Below are 17,003 nucleotides of genomic sequence, written 5' to 3'. Positions count from 1 at the left end.
GCCTCTAGAAATTATGTCCAGCTCTTTGTAAAATTGTGTCCAGCTCTTTGCGACCCCATGGACTGTTGTCTGCCAGGCTCCTCTATCCAAGGGATTTTCCAGGCAAGAATACTGGAGTGGGTAACCATTCCCTTCTCAGGGGATCTTTCCGACCCAGGGATCGAACCCAGGTCTCCTGCATTGCAGGCAGATTCTTTACCATCTGAGCCACCAGGGAAGCCCTCCAGAAATCCAGCAGCACCTTAAACAAAAACAACGGGACTAACTGTGTTTTGCAGTATTCATTTCTTTGCCATCACCTATTTAGAAGCACTTAATTTTTAGCTTAAAGCTGGGTGTCATTTGGCTTTTTCTCTCTCTACTTGTCTGATTGCTCTATCTCTGCTTTGCCAGTTGCTACCTCCTTAATTGCTAGAGGTTTCCAGGGTTTGTTCCTTGACTCTCTTTTCATTCTACCTACTGTCACAACCTCAGCTCTCACTTCTGTGCATTTGACCCAGATCTGATCTTCCTTGCCCTTGAATCTCAGACGGCCTTTTTATTTTCTCACTGGCACATTTCACCTGTATGCTCTTCTGGTACCTCAAACTAAATGTTCCCAGACCAAACCCATCATTTCACCCTCAAACAATTCTTTCTTCCTCAGAATGGCACTGTCTTCTCTTCTTACATAAGTTTGATAACTCAAGGGCATCTCTAATTCTTCCCTCTTATTTACCTCCCATCATGTCTCTGTAATTTGATTTCTATTGTTCCAAGTCTGTACTGGAAACACACTTCCCCCCCATTATCCCTGACATATTCCTTCAAAGTCTAGCTTCATGAACTCTTGAGTCACATGAAAGTAACCCCTCCTTCTGTTTCACTGCTGTAACATTTTATTTTAATGCATCTTAAGCCCTTTATCACTTTCTTTCCTATATTAGAATTATTTTTTTGAATTATAGTTGATTTACAATGTATTAATTACTGCTGTACACCAAAGTGATTCCGTTACAGACATATATATGTGTTCTATTTATATATTATAGATATATATGTATTCCGTTATAGACATAAACATATATATTCCTTGATCCTGTTTTTATTTCATTGGTTCACTTGTGTCATTTTCTGGGTTCCACATATAAGTGATATCATATGGTATTTGTCTTTCTTTTTCTGACTTTCTTCACTTAGTTTGATTATCTCTGGGTCCATCCATGTGGTTGCAAATGGCATTTTTTCTTTTTTATGGCTGAGTAATATTCCATTGTGTATATGTACCATATCTTCCTTATCCATTTCTCTGTTGATGGACATTTAAGTTGCTTCCATGTCTTGGCAATGGTGAATAGATTTTAGAGTTATCTGTGTATTCTCCTACCTCTCTTACTAGCCTCAAAATTTTAGGGCAAAGTCCTTTAATATTTTTTTATTCCTAGGATATAGCTAGTGCTCAGTCTGTACAGTAAGGGCTTAGCACATTTGTTGAATGAATGAATGAATGAACAGATATGAATTCCAGTACTGTTGTGTCTGAGAATATGTAATAATCAGAGATTATGAGAGAGGCTTAGGTCCTTTCTGGGAAAGTAACTGTATGATGGATAATTTTTTATGTTGTGTTAACTGAGAAATAAAACCTTTTTAGGTGTCAAATTGGTTTGCTAATGCAAGACGTCGGCTTAAGAATACTGTTCGACAGCCAGATTTAAGCTGGGCCTTAAGAATAAAGTTATACAACAAGTATGTTCAAGGGAATGCTGAGCGGCTCAGTGTGAGCAGTGATGACTCCTGTTCTGAAGGTTTGTTAATATTTTTATCTTGCTTTCTTTACTCTGCCTCTGTAAGGAGTCATTCACCTCAATTCCTATTTCTAAGGTTGATCCCACAAAACATAATGCTGTCATAATGGTTCTTTTTTATTGCACAGGATAACTTGACTTTTATAATACTATAAATGACCAACCAGATTACGGCTGTTTCCTCTTGTTCATAGATTTATCATGTGTCAGAATAATATTTTCTGTGAAGTTTATTAACATTAAAATACCAAAGGGAGAAATTACTTAGATTCCTGCTTTTCTTTGCCTAAAAATTAATCTTAAATATCAAAGATAACTTTACACACTTTAAATATTCTTCTTATATGTATATTTTAAATCATTAAATATAACAATTGGGTGTCTGGGGAAAAGTACATGTAAGAACTACCTAGTGGTATTTTCCTTTTTAGATGGAGAAAACCCTCCACGAAACCACATGAATGACGGAGGCTATAATAATCCAGTTCACCATCCCGTAATTAAAAGTGAGAGCTCAGTCATAAAGGCTGGAGTACGGCCAGAGTCACGAGCCAGTGAGGACTACGTATCGCCCCCCAAATACAAGAGCAGCTTGTTGAATCGTTACCTTAACGACTCTTTGAGACACGTCATGGTCACAAATGCGGCCATGATGGGAAAGACAAGGCAAAGAAACCATTCGGGATCTTTTAGTTCCAATGAGTTTGAGGAGGAGTTGGTATCTCCCTCGTCATCAGAAACGGAAGGCAACTTTGTCTACCGCACAGGTAAGTCTGTGCTTTTCGTGATAACCTTGTTTAAACAGAATGAAGGCTGCAGCAGAGGGCCTTCTTTCTACAGATGTCAAGACAGAATTTTTATAGCCTGCGCATCAGATTTGCACATGTGGCCCATAATTCGATTTGAAACCTTTCATTTTGTTCTTCATTAGCAGATACGCTTGTTAGCAGATGATGGTCTACAGGGAAGTTTTCATCCTCAATGAAGATCTTCAATCTTAGCAATAAACCTACTTAGAGGAGATAAATGTTGGCTTTAAGAATAAATTATAATGGAGGAATGTCCCAGATCATAATTAGCCATGCAAATATTTTGTATTCTATCTTTTCTCTTAAATTCTTTGATTGCTTATATTGATGGAAAATGAATATAAACTAGCATGGATGGCGAGATGTTTGTGAAGGAAAAGTGGCTTAAATTGCTTTGGAAATCTTACTTTTATTTCTGAAAAGCACAAGTAGGGCTGATAAATAGCTTTGAAATCTTTACTTTTAGTTCAGAAAAAATGAATCAATTTCTACCTGTCCTCAGCTTTCAGATGGAGTGGCAAGCTTGGTAAAATTTTCTGTCTTGACTTCAATTCCCCCAAAGCTTTGCATGTAAAGAGTGTTTGAGCAAGTTTGCTTCAGGACAAAGGATTGTGTGTGTCCTACATCTGGTACGGGTAGAGTCCATGTCCTGAAAATGCCAGGCAGTGAGATTTAGAAATGTTACCCCGTGAATTAACTTCAGGAAGCATGGAGTTCAACCGTATTATGTCACAGATAAGAAAGCCCAGACGAAGAACAGACTGCTAGTGACTCTTCTATAGATCAGCAGTGCAGCTGAGCCTGCACCAGAGGTCCGAGGAATGTAATTACTGCTAGACTGCTGTTACTGTTATTATTACACATGTTGTCACCAGTCACTAATTGAATATTTTTGATATACTAGGTTCTATGCTAAATACTATGCATGTACTACTACCCTTAGTCATTATAATATCAAGAACCTTGATATATAAACAATAGAGCTTTATAAAGACATTTAAAGTTGGTCTGCTGAATATATCCTTAAGGTTATTTAGTCATCTGATTTTCAAGTGTCTACAAATATGTACAAGATACACTATGAGGATTCAGAAGGATTCATACATTTTTAATGACTTAATCTCATTTTCTGTTTGTATTTCCAACTCTGACGATTAAAACATCTCCAGACACTCGGAAATACATAGGCTTGTAAGTAATAATTGTGTCTAGAAAGAAGTAAAACATACAATAAAAGATAATTTAGCCAAAAACAAAAAAGTTCAAACTATCTGTTAATACCTAACTGATGTGGCCAGACCAGAACTTGTAATTCAGAATGTTTATTTTCAGAAAAAGGAAAAAAAAATCATGTCATTCAAGTACAGATAATTGAAAAAGGAATAAACAGAAAACAAAAAATGGTAAAATAAAGACTGAAAAACAGATAAATAAATCAAGAGTTGGCTCTTCGAAGTCAGTAGTAAAAGAAATAAGCAAAAATTAACTCAAATTAAAGTTGGAAGTGAGAAAGAGGATATAGCAATCAACATATTTTTGATTAAAATAGTATTTTTAAAAATTATTATAAAGTACTATACACAATCGCTTGACAGTATAGGTGTATGCAAATGTATGGATGAAGTGAATTGCTATTATCCACACAAATTGTTAATTCATAGTAAGAAAACTTTTAAATGACTGCTAATGCAGGAAAAATTATGGTTTTTAGTAAACTCAGTTCCCAAATGCTTGATAAAGCCATTGGATTTCTTTTTCAAACTTTAAAGAAATAATTAATTCCTATGCTTTGTATATGTTTCTGGAACATATAAAAACATGGGAAGTATCTCAATTTTTAAAAATGTAAATGTTTTCCTAACCTCAAACCAGATGACAGCATAAAGTCAAAATTTTTATTTGTGGTACTGATACTGACTATGAAACAATGTGGGAAATATTGATAATCATCTACTGTTAAGTGGAAAATTTTTAATTGAGGATGCCCTGAATATGACAAGTGTGTATGGACAAGACAAGAAAGATAAAAACAATAAAAATTACAGTTGAATGAGGTGGGGTAATTGAGATCTGTTCTTTAAAAATTTTTTTTCTTTTTCTCATAAATTTATGTTGCCCAGTAAAAATAAGGTCATGTGCCTGTGAAATTTCCCCAGCGTGTGTGGGTCTTCTGAAAATGCAAGCTCTTTTCAAAAGTGACAAAATTTAAAATCAGAGAGGGACTAACATCCTGTACAGGCGATGCTTTTCAAAGTGAAATAGCCTGGCCATTTATTTTTATTAAAGCATTCCAGATGCACTTGGTTCGGGTTATGGACTATTCATTTGCCAAATTCTATTTTTAAATAAAAACCTATCTTTTAGTTATGCAAGCAATGAGATCACAGCCTAGACACGTAAGCTTCTGGTTTCTCTTGCATGTGTATAAGCTTTAAAAGAACAGAATAAAATTGTAGAGTTTGTGGATGGAAAATGAAGCAAGAGCTGTTGGTCTAAGACTGGTCTACTAAATTTCAGACCAAAACACCAAATGACTGTCTTCTGTGAAAACTGACAATGTTGCTGCAGTTGTCGCTGGGTTAGCAGTCATGCGTGAGTAGTAGAACAGGGAATTTCAATAAATACTTTCTGAGAAACTGCTTTGGTTTTCCCTGGCACACAGGCTTGTTCCGAATTTCTTCAGTTCTTTCTGATTATATCTTTTTTCCTCACCTTAACAGCAAATTTCTAAGACTGCTAAGAGATCGATCACCTTTAAATACAATTTATTGGTTTATCTGTGCTTAGAAATTGTATCCATTTCTTCCACCCATTTTTGTAAGACAGCTGCAATCTCATGATGCATTTCATTAAATATACGGAGGCAAAAAGCCAAGTGAAAGAAAGAGTTGGTTTTTGGGAGGGTAATCACTGAATTTCATTTCCCTTGTTAAATTCTAGGAGGGAGAAGTCTGGGAGATCATAAAGCAGTAATCCTAATTAAAGATATTACTAGACACCATCCAAGTAGATACAAACATTTAAGTTTTATGTAGATATTAAATATTTCTCTGTAATCTGCAATCTATCACATCATGTAGAAAGAAAAGATATTTTTTCAAGGGCATAGCAGGCTATCAGTAAGTATTCTGACGGGTTCCCTGGTAGCTCTGCTGGTAAAGAACCCGCCTGCCAATGCAGAAGACAAAAGACATGCGGGTTCGATCCCTGGCTTGGAAACGTCCCCTGGAGAAAAAAGTGGCAACCCACTCCAGTATTCTTGCCTGGAAAATTCCATGGACAGAGGAACCTGGTGGGCAGTACAGTTCATGGGGCCGCAAAGAGTCAGACATGACTGAGCTCTCTCTCTCTCTCTCTCTCACACACACACATATACATGTATTCTGATAGCAGCAATCATAACATAGAATTGACCAGAATTATTAAGGTTATTCCTTCTAAATAGAATTAAGTAATATGCAAGAAAATCTAGTCACTCGGTCTCATCTGTTCAATGAAATCATCTAAATTAAAATTACAGTCCTCTTCATCATGTTAGGTTAAGTGTTAGTCACTCTGCTGCTGCTGCTGCTAAGTCGTTTCAGTCGTGTCTGACTCTCTGCGACCCCAGAGACGGCAGCCCACCAGGCATCCCCTTCCCTGGGTTGCCATTTCCTCCTCCAGTGCATGAAAGTGAAAAGTGAAAGTGAAGTCGCTCAGTCGTGTCCGACTCCTAGCGACCCCATGGACTGCAGCTTACCAGGCTCCTCCTCCATGGGATTTGCCAGGCAAGAGTACTGGAGTGGGTTGCCATTGCCTTCTCCGGTTAGGCACTCAGTCGTGTCCAATTCTTTGTAACCCCATGGACTGTAACCAGGCTCCTCTGTCCATGGAATTCTCCAGGCAAGGATACTGGAGCGGGTTGCCATTCCAATGGTAATTTTCAGATATTGGGTGGAGTAACTTCCCATTGCAAACTGTCCTCCAGGTCTCTAGTCCTTAGATGGGTCTGCTCTCAGAGACATCAGGATAAGGGCTGTAGCTTCATGCCCACCTCCATTCCTCTTGACTCAGTAGTTGAGTTCTCAAAATGGAACCATCTATGAACATCTGTAGCATCTTCCAGAGGGCATCTTCCATAGAGCCTTTCCTAACTTGGATTCGAGTTTAATTTACCCTCCAAACCAAGCCTGTTAAATCTCCTTCTTCAGTGAAGAAGAGAGGAGTCACTTCTAAGAAGTATGCTTGATGAGGGGAAGGACAGGCACTTCTTGAAATAAAATGTGTGAACCTCCCTGCTCTGTTGCTGGCATGCAGACAGGTTCCTATCCTGCTATTCCTTTTCACAGTTCACAAGTGATCAGCTTATAAATGGCTAGTACATGCTAATGATTACTCTCTGAGCCCCAGTACCTCCCCAGTATGTAATTCATAAATTTACTCTGCTCCCTAAAGCCTGAATGTTTCCACTTCATCTTACTAAACTGCCTGAAATCCCTCTTAATTATACACATCTGGTATAGCAAAAACATACTGGTGGAGAGAACTCTTTTCTGTATTAGTGTGAATTAACCAGATTAGCTTTCCCTCCACTTGATGAAGGTGAATATCCCTGAAGCAATGGAGATTTTGATGGAAAGAAGAAATAAATCATTTATTCCGTAAACCAGAGTCTTTGGGAGGAAATGTCCATTTGAATGGCCTGCAAAATGAGGGAACTAGGGATTTTGGTTACTGGGGAAAGACAAACGAAGCAGCAGAAAGTAAATCTGTGAGGACACAAGGCTAAATGCCATTTCCAAATTTTGTTCTTGGCTAACGATGACCCCAGTAGGTGGGGAGTGGGGGTGGTGGTGGAGATGTTATTTTTTCACTCTCTTCCTGCATTCTCGTGTACTTTAGAAATTAAGCTGGTATTTTCCATAGTAAAACATAGGGATGCTCACGAGTTGACTAAACCATTGGATTAACCTGGGATTTAACTGTAATCTATATAGCATCGTTTCTTTGGAGAAATGGCAGTCTCCGTTCTCAACCACTGACTTCACAGTGCACTTCTGAGACACGTACGAGGTATCCTTCAGGCATTCATGTCACTTATCAAAAACACTCCAGGCTCTCCAGAGTCCTGGGTTTTATGCTGGGCTGCTTGTCGAAAAAATCATAGCTTAAATGAAGCAGAGGGAAAGATTTAAAGAACTGCCTGCCAGATCTTTTTGAACACTGAATGACGACGCTTGATTTGTTTCATCAATTTCAGGTGTTTGGGGGGTAGCTTAAAAAAAGCCTCATGGGAGCTGAGAGAAGGCTTTACTCTTAAGGATGGTGTGGGTTTCTGTGTCCTTGCTATTTTCTCTGGAATTTTGTTGACCAGTAAGTCGACTTTGGATACTTTCATCTTCTTTTATTTCCCTTTTTATGCTTGTCACTTCCTTGTTTTTAGTGAAAGATTAAGCTCAGCCCTGTTGGATGATTCCAGACATTCTTTTCCTGGCATGCAAATGACTGTTGATGTGCTCCAGCAGAGAATAATAAAACCCTCTGTCACCAGCCCAGTTAGTGACATTTAAAGGATACTTGAAAGGTTATCCAAATTTTTTTTTCTGTCTTGTGTCTTTTACTACAATAATACCTCACCTATCAGATACCATCTGGAAATGAGGTTTTCCACCGAAGTGAAATTTCCAGATAGATATTTCAGGACTGATTTTTAAAAAGATAGAATTTTCTGTTCCTCTGGACATACAGGATGAGACACAGCCTGTGGGTTGTGTCTCAGCATCCCCACGTCTTCCCTAAACTCCTCCTCCTGTTGCTTTTTATATGCTTCCACACTAAACTTGCTCCTGACACCTTTGAACAGTGTCTTTCTGATAACCTTTTTATAAAGGGGTCTTTCCTAATTACTTATTCCAGAGCAGTAACCTTTGAAATGAGGCTTATAGAAATTCTGACCTTTGGGGAGGCTTGGGATAGAATTATAAAAATTTAAGCATGATATTATGAACACTGTAGATGTTTAAATATTTATCAGTGATGACAATGGCAAAACACATTCACTTGGATTATTTCTGAAGTAGCACATTAGCTTGACTTTTGAAAGTAAATTTTCTTCTTGCAAAATTTAAATGAAGCTGCTTAAATGTTCCACGTAATATTAAAGGGCTAAGAGATTCGTGGCAGACAAAAATAGAAAAAGAGAACAAGCTTTGGCATAAGCAGTTTGGCATAAGCTCCTTCAGGGGTTAGTTTTTCATTCACTTTTCTTTGTTTGTTATTTGGTATTGTCGACTAAAAAAATACATAGTCACAACCTGAATGTAGAGTTGTTTTATTTGCTGGGAATGTTTAGGACTCGAGTCCATTTCAGTAGCTCTGAGAAAACTGCTCCAAGGAGGCAGGAGGAACGACAGACTACATACAAGTTTTCAACAAAGGGAACAGGCCATCTGAACATCAAAAATCAGGCATAAAGTTACGGAGCTTACTATGTATGCAAAGATGCAAGCCTCTGGGCTCACTGAATTCATTGCTTTCATATATGCACCTCATGTATCTGGATCAGTCCTGTTTCCTTCTTCACCATACTTCTTGCATTTCCCCAGCCCCTCAGCAGTCACCGTGGTGCCTGGCAGCATCCGCTGGATCGCAGTTTTGGGAGGCCTCATTCACATTTGAAGGCCAGAAATTACTGATGTCTGTGACATTTCTCATTTATTGATATGGCAGGAGATATTTTCATTTCATAGTATCATGTGAGAGCCGGAAAAAGTCTATATGCAGATGTTAAGACTTAGCAACCCCATTCAACAGCCTGGTTTACAAACAAATTGAAAATGCATAGCAGCTTCATTGAGAAAATGTACACCTTTTTTAGGGCTGTGTTGGAGCTGTCTATTTTTTTGTCCTTTTATACGGTCGCAAAGAGTCGGACACGACTGAGCGACTGAGCGACTGATCTGATCTGATCTGATATCGTTTTCTCCAAGTGGAGCCTTAGAATGATGGCAACATTGTTTTCAAATTTGTATGACTGTAGAGAGACGGCTTCCTGGAGTGCAGCTGTATGGTCTCTCTCCTTTTGTGTTGATACTCACCGATTTGTGTGTATTAAAAGCCCTCAAATGCCCTGAAATAGTATTTTATTCCTTTTTATTGTCCCCCTAGCACTTAATACAGTGTGTCTCACATATTTGCTCCGGAACTCTTTTCTTAAGTGAATGAGTTAGTGTTTTCATGATTTCATCTGTCTGCCTCTTAAATCACCAAAGACATTGTAACGTACGTATGTACATGTTGATCTGTGTCTGTGAACATGACAAGGGAAAGAAAATGGTCCCAAATATGTTTAAATGGATTTTAAAAATAGGCAAACGCAGAGAAAGTTAAAGCTCGTGGAAAAAACTAAACAGAATGAAGCTTAGAACTACGAGATGTTTAAGAGAGTTGAAACAAAAACTTAGAAAGTATAAAATGAAACCAATTTTCAAGTTAAAAGAGTGACTTTCAGGAAAATGTAAGGATGATAAGTGGAAAAGTTTAGCAGTTTAAAAAAATCCACTGAAGAATAAAAAAGTGTAGCAGACAGGCAAATAGAAAAGGAACTTTTATGGATTTGACTTCATTAAGTAATGATATCTATTGTTTACTTATCTAGGTCGTCACATTGTGGGTGAGATTTAAGAAACACAGTGCAGATTTAGATCCAGTGATTTAAACTCTTCTGTCCCATTCACTGTCAGGGTTGACATGACTTCTTTGGCTTTTTAAGAATGACTGTTTTTAATCCTAAGGTGAAATTGGAGAAAGTCTCTGCAGAAATTTTACATTTTCTCTGTCCTCCACATGTAAGACTATAGATCTCATACATTTTTACCTATTTTCCTGTTAAAAACAAGTTCATCAGCGTTACCTTTTGATTCTGTGGGGGTATCCCCTGTATTTTGGCAGGACTGTCTCCTGGCATTCCGTCTATGGTAATTGATTTTCTGACACTCTGTGCATTTCAGACTTGCAGTGGTCAGTCACACCTGGTGTCGTTTCATAGAAGTGCTAGTTCATGTCACTGCATTTAATACTGTGTCAGTGTTTCCATTAAGAGACTCTTTTCATTCCCTAGGGCTTCTAAATAAGTCATAAAAACTCAAGCCAAACTCAAAGCTGGCATAAAAGGACCTTTTTCCCCCTTCTTCTGTGTATAAGGAATATAAGTGCCTAACTCCTGCTAATTCTAAATTTAGTCAGGTTTGTAAACTCTTTACACACTGACAAGACCAAATAAGATCTGTTGACACCTCTCCAGCCTGGGACTGAGAAGGATGTCAAAAAGTTTTTACTGTCTGTGAAAATAACAAGACATTCTGTTTAATGAACATGGAAGTGGTTTCTTTTTTTTTTTCTTTCTTTCTTTTTTGGTGAGTCACAGTTAGTTTTTCCCTTCTGCCTCCCGACTTTGTTTCTAAAATTAAACAGGTATTTTTCTATGTCAAAATTTGTCTTGTTGATGTAACAGAATTTTCACTCAGAATAAATACGTGTTTTCTTCTAGCCCAGAATTTGGGTACTTTAAAATTTTGTTCTTGTTTTCTATTAGACATTATATTATCTATAATTGTGGTTTTTGAGGAAGAAAAGTAATAATAATTTTGTTCACTTTGTTCAATTTTTTTCACATTTGAATTGTTCATGGTTTTCAGTTTAAATGAAGGATGGCATGTTTAAATGGCAGCTGTGTAATGAACCTTTCTTTTCTTCGTTACCCAATTTGTCTTATTTTCATCTTACTAAAGAGGAAAATGGTCAAGGATTTTTATAAATTCAGCAGTGAACTTTAAAGGGTCTTCCAGTTCAATCCCTTAATTTGCAGATTAGGACATCGCTTTGGGTTCTACGCTGAGCACTGAGATGGCTGAGGTTTTGTATGCAGGTGGTCGCGTTGCTTGGAAATGTGATCCTGATGATTGGTACCGTACGTCTATGGCTTTTGGATATTTCAATTAATTGAATTTTATTTTTAAAATCATGTCTTTAGTGTTGAACTTTTCAGAATTTAGGATAGATGGTTGTGCATTTTTAAAAAACTCATCTTTTTTGATAGCTTAGGTCTCTTATTGCTACCTTCCTTTCCCTGATTCTTTTTTTGTTTTTTTAATTTATTTATTTACTTTTGGCTGTATTGGGTCTTTGTTGCTGTGAGGGCTTTCTTGAGTTGTGGCAAGAGGGGGCTGTTCTTCGTCGAGGTGCACAGGCTTTTCTTTGCAGTGGGTTTTTTTCTGGAGCACAGGCTCTAGGCACACGGGCTTCAATCAGAAACTTGTCTGTTTTAATGGCTGCAGTGGAAAGGTCTTCACACGTGTTGGTAGATAGTAGACTGTAATAGACATCTGGTACCTAGGGTTTATGCTGTGTTGCTCCGAGAAGAGAAATGGTTTGTAGAAGATCTCTAGTGGTCCCTGCTGTGGAGCAGAAGTCTCTTGGTGTGTGTGTGTGTGTGTGTGTGTGTGTGTGTGTGTGTGTGTATGTAGCAGTCATAGCAGTAGAATTAAACACAGTTCGGAAAACAAAGAGGCTTTTGAAAATGACCAGTGGTATCCTTCCTCTGTCATGGGTCTACCCTAAAGACCTCGCCTCGTTACCTGAAAGTGGTCTGAAAAACATGGGAGAGATACCAACAATCCAATTGGAGATGGTTTGGGAAGTTAGATTGGACTCAGCTTAGCAGTGACGTCACTCATTGGCTCCTCACAGTGTTGAGTCTTTTTTCCGTCAGGCCAGTAGGACGCTGAAGTGCAAAGATAACACTAAGGTGCTTTGGGGTCAGGTTCACCTGCAGCTTTCCCTCAGGTAAGACACTCCACTATGTGAGTGTGGGAAAAGCTGAATTGCAGTGTAGATATCACCAGGCCCCAGGTTTGGGCAGCACCTTGCTGTGTGGCCAGATGGCCCTGTGAGTTTGTGTGGCATCTTCCACAACCCCTGGGCTGCAATGGGGTTAGAGCAGCCTCTTGCCCACTGACTCAGTGCTTGGATAGAGGGACCACGATGGACATCTTTGACACAAAGACTGTGTTCCTTTTTGAGCACCATTGTATAAAGCAGTTCTGCCTTTGATTGAGCTTCTTTTAAATGAAGAGAATAACATTTTAAAACAGTGATGTTGAGAGGACTCATTTGGTGAGATAAAATTAAAATGGAAAAACAACGCAGATGAAAAGGAAACCTTTTTAAAGTGCTGAAAGTTGGAGACAACCATTCATAAAGTGGAATTTCCAAGAAACAGTTGCTCTCAAGCTCCCACACCATCGCCCCTGCATTTGAAATTGAGAACTGATGGTCCCTCTCTCGAGCCAGATGCAGGTTACGATGGACAGAGCTCTCAGTATGGCAGAGACACTGCAAGGAAGAAGACCCTGTTCTGCCAAGACTGTCATTATGACACTAAAATGTACCCTTTTGCTGAGGCCAAAATTCAGAGTCGCTGCTTCCAGTTTCTGCACTGATTTAGACAGCAGATGCGTAAAAGGCAGAGTGGTATTCGGGATCATTTGTCACATGGCTTTGGGGCAAAAGGGTGGCTGTCTGGCAAGAACAAGAATTCCTTAGATGTTACTGGGTCTTACATTTCTAAACGTAAACTCCCGACCAGAAGTCACTTGGTGCCAAGTGCCTTTGCTGTGATGTCTTCGCCCAGCACAGAGCTAAATGGCTGCTTGAGAACCACCAGCCTTCCCTGGTTTGCAGCCGAGGCCGAATGTTATCATTGTTTTGCATCTTCCTTAATCGTCTTGGTTGCATTTCGTCTTGCTGTATTTTTTCATCCTTTTCTCCTCTCCGGGGCTGCTAAATGTCTCCAGCTGGATCAAGGAGTTTTTTCACAACTTTGTCAGTAGTGCAATTGGTTTTGTTGTGGTTTTTACTGTGTCTCCTGGGTTCCTTTACTTTAGACCTTTTCAGAAATTATGGCACCAATTCAGATTTACTCATGACCCATGGGACCTCCAGTTTATCTAACCTGTGTACTTTTTTCTTCCAGGATTTTTTTTTTTCTTAAAATGTGCTTTAAAAAGTATAAACGTAAATCATCTGGAATAGTCATTCTCAACTATCTTGAAAGGTGTTTGAGTTCTATTTCATGGTTACTATGATTGAAGCAGTAAAACTTTTAGTTTATAGTTAGAATAACTTTTCTCTCATTAGGAAAATATAAAAAAAGCTCAACTTTATGATTTCATGACATATTACCAACCCCCAAATACCATTCCTAATCCCCACCCCCCTACACACACTTGGTGAAACGCTAATAGGAAACTCAGAGAAGAAGCAGAAAGGTAAATGATCTGTGTTTGACCTCACTCTCTCTGGTGCTTTAATTAAAACGATAGTATAAAGCTCCGGGTCGACGCCCAGTGGAAGCATGACCAGTTCAATGTATATTTTGCTGCTGCTAAGTCACTTCAGTCATGTCCGACTCTGTGCGACCCCAAAGACAGCAGCCCACCAGGCTCCCCTGTCCCTGGGATTCTCCAGACAAGAACACTGGAGTGGGTTGCCATTTCCTTCTCCAATGCATGAAAGTGAAAAGTGAAAGTGAAGTCGCTCAGTCATGTCTGACTCTTTGCGACCCCATGGACTGCAGCCTACCAGGCTCCTTCATCCATGGGATTTTCTAGGCAAGAGTACTGGAGTGGGGTGCCATCGCCTTCTCCGAAATATCTGCTACTTCATCTGTAGTTTGGAAAATGACTTTACTATGCCCCAAATTTCTCTCCAGCCTCCCTTCTTACCCGACCTGAAATCGGGTAGATTTAGCCATAGAAAGTTATGGCATCGCCTTAGACATTAGGCTCTCCATATTCACCCAGAACTGCTAGCAATTGATAATGTGCTCCAAGGGCCTTGGTTCCTTTAGCTGTAAAATGAGGGCTTATGACAAGATAATCCATAAGTACCTTTTTGTTGTTGTTGTTTAGTCTCTGAGTCATGTCCGCCTCTTTGCGGTCCCATGGACTGTAGCCTGCCAGGCTCCTCTGTCCATGGGATTTCTCAGGCAAGAATATTGGAGTGGGTTTCCATTTCCTTCTCCAGGGAATTACCTTATTACCCTTGATCATCTGAGATCCTGTGACATTTTTAGGGAGAGAAGGGAGCCCACAGTTTACTGAAAGTCATAGTTAAATACAGACCGTATTATCTCTGTTAGAAACAGAACCTAGGCTCTGAGCAACAAGGGGAACATCTCGCAGGAGTATTAGGGAGCCCAGCAGGGGTCAGCGCACCGGTGACAGGTAGACCATCTGCCCAGGTGCTGGGCCAGGAGGTAGGCGAGGGACCCTTGTTAAATCTGCAGGGGTTCTATCTGTGTCGTTTTAGGAAGACTCCTAATTTTATAAACGTTTGCTTCCACAGTTACTTCTACTGCTTGTATTATTTTATTTGTACACTTATATGCTCATAATCAGGCTTCCCTGGGGGCTCAGTCGGTAAAGAATCTGCCTGCAGTGCAGGAGACCCAGGTTTGAAGATCCCTTGGAGAGGGGAATGGCAACCCACTCCAGTATTCTTGCCTGGATAATTTCTTGGACAGAGGAGCCTGGTGGGCTACAGTCTATGGGGTTGCAAAGAGTCAGGACTGAGCGACTAACACTTTCACTTTTATGTTTATAATCTACCTAAAGTGTTTTTATAAATGGTATGAGCTAAAGATCTGATTTTTTTTCCCACATTAATAGCCAGTTGTCCTAGCAGGACACCCTGAGTGCATCCACTGCTCCTTACTGATTTGCGGTGCTTCCCTTATGTGTGTGTCTGTTTCTAGACTGTACTGCTGCTGCTGCTAGATCGCTTCAGTCGTGTCCGACTCTGTGCGACCCCATAGACGGCAGCCCACCAGGCTCCCCTGTCCCTGGGATTCTCCAGGCAAGAACACTGGAGTGGGTTGCCATTTCCTTCTCCAATGCGTGAAAGCGAAAAGTGAAAGTGAAGTCGCTCAGTTGTGTCCGACTCTTAGCGACCCCATGGACTGCAGCCCACCAGGCTCCTCCGTCCATGGGATTTTCCAGGCAAGAGTACTGGAGTCTGGTTCCATCGCCTTCTCCGATAGACTGTACTGAATACCGTCAAACCTAAAAGCTGCTCCTCTGTCAGTAGCACACTGCTTTCACGACTGTGGCTTTGCTGTACATGTTGACGTCTGGCAGGCTGTGTCTACTTTATGTTCACTTTTTTCAAAGTATTCTCGTCTAGACTATTGAATGTACTTTTCTAGTTGGACTTTGGAAGACGTTTGACAAGTTCTACTTAAAAAAATCCCATTGGAAATTAGGATAGCACAGAATTTAATATCTTTATTGTGTCAGGTCTTCCCACGCAGGCATATGGTTTATTTCTCTATTTATTATGAGCATCTTTCATGATGCTAAACACGTTTTTGTAGTTTTCATTTACATAGGGTCTGCATATTTCTCATTAATTTCTCATATCTCTCTTTTGTTACTCTTATTGTTTCTATTGTGAATGACTTGTCCGTTACATTTTATAATAGTCATCACTAGATATCCTAAAAATCTGTTGGATTTTGTATATTTTTCTTATATCCAGTTGAATTGTCAAGACACACAAACATATATAACCTTCAGAGAGTAACAGTTTCAGGTTTTTATTTCCTCCCAGCTTTCCCTTTCTTCCATCTTCCAGGTACTGCATCACACTGACCAAGTTTTCTAAAACAGTGTTGAGTAATAGCAGTGATGACAGACACTAAAGGGAATTTTCCTTATATTTTACCTTCAAGTATAATTTTCACAGCAAGCTTCTGATATGATCACTTTGTCATGTTAAGGGATTCTCTTTCCATTCCTAGATTATTTGATAAGGAATCCCCTGCCCATGTAACTAAACAGGTTGCTCCTTTTATCAAATGCTTTTCCACATTTTTTTAAGAGCATCATCTAGTTGTCCACCTTTAATCTATTTAAATTTCTTAGTGTTCAAATGGCCTTGAATTCTTAGGAAAAGTTCTGTTCCATCAAGATATGTTGTTCTTTTAAAGAGATTTCTGGATTTAGTTTATTAGCGTTTTACTTAGTAATTTTATATCAAAATTCTCAAGTGAGATTTGTCTGTAATTTTATCTTTTTCTAACGCTCTCCTTGAACAGTTTTGAGGTTAGAGTCACACTGATACTGTGGAATGAGCTGGAAAGTATTTCATCTTTTTCTACTCCAAAAAGTTAAAATGAAGCATGGATTAGCTCTTTCTGGTACCTTGAGGGTTTGAAGGAATTCACCTGTGAAATGATCTTGGCCTGGTGTTCTTAGTGCTCTCCTTTTCCTCTCACATTTTTCATTTTCTTCTTTATTTTATGAACAGTTTCCTCAGCTTTTTCCTCCCGGTCACTAACATAACCTTCACCTTTACCACTTCCAGTTTA

General features: G+C 39.2%; 1 protein-coding gene across 7 annotated transcripts in view; it reads left to right on the top strand.

The window, feature by feature from the left end:
* Positions 1–17,003, top strand: part of MKX (mohawk homeobox) — a 70,969-nt gene that overhangs the window by 12,805 nt on the left and 41,161 nt on the right. For 6 of the 7 annotated variants that reach the window (XM_070381811.1, XM_070381809.1, XM_070381810.1 and 3 more), the window contains exons 4-5: positions 1,634–1,787; positions 2,219–2,554. In XM_070381811.1, the coding sequence (XP_070237912.1) occupies positions 1,634–1,787; positions 2,219–2,554 (490 nt within the window). Of the gene's footprint in view, positions 1–1,633; positions 1,788–2,218; positions 2,555–2,718; positions 4,968–17,003 lie in introns of those variants that run through there. The other variant, XM_070381815.1, reaches the window with a different exon arrangement.

Source organism: Bos mutus, chromosome 13, assembly GCF_027580195.1.
Source record: "Bos mutus isolate GX-2022 chromosome 13, NWIPB_WYAK_1.1, whole genome shotgun sequence".
NCBI lineage: Eukaryota > Metazoa > Chordata > Mammalia > Artiodactyla > Bovidae > Bos > Bos mutus.
Note: the sequence above shows the minus strand (reverse complement) of the source record. Positions and strands in the feature narration are given on the sequence as shown.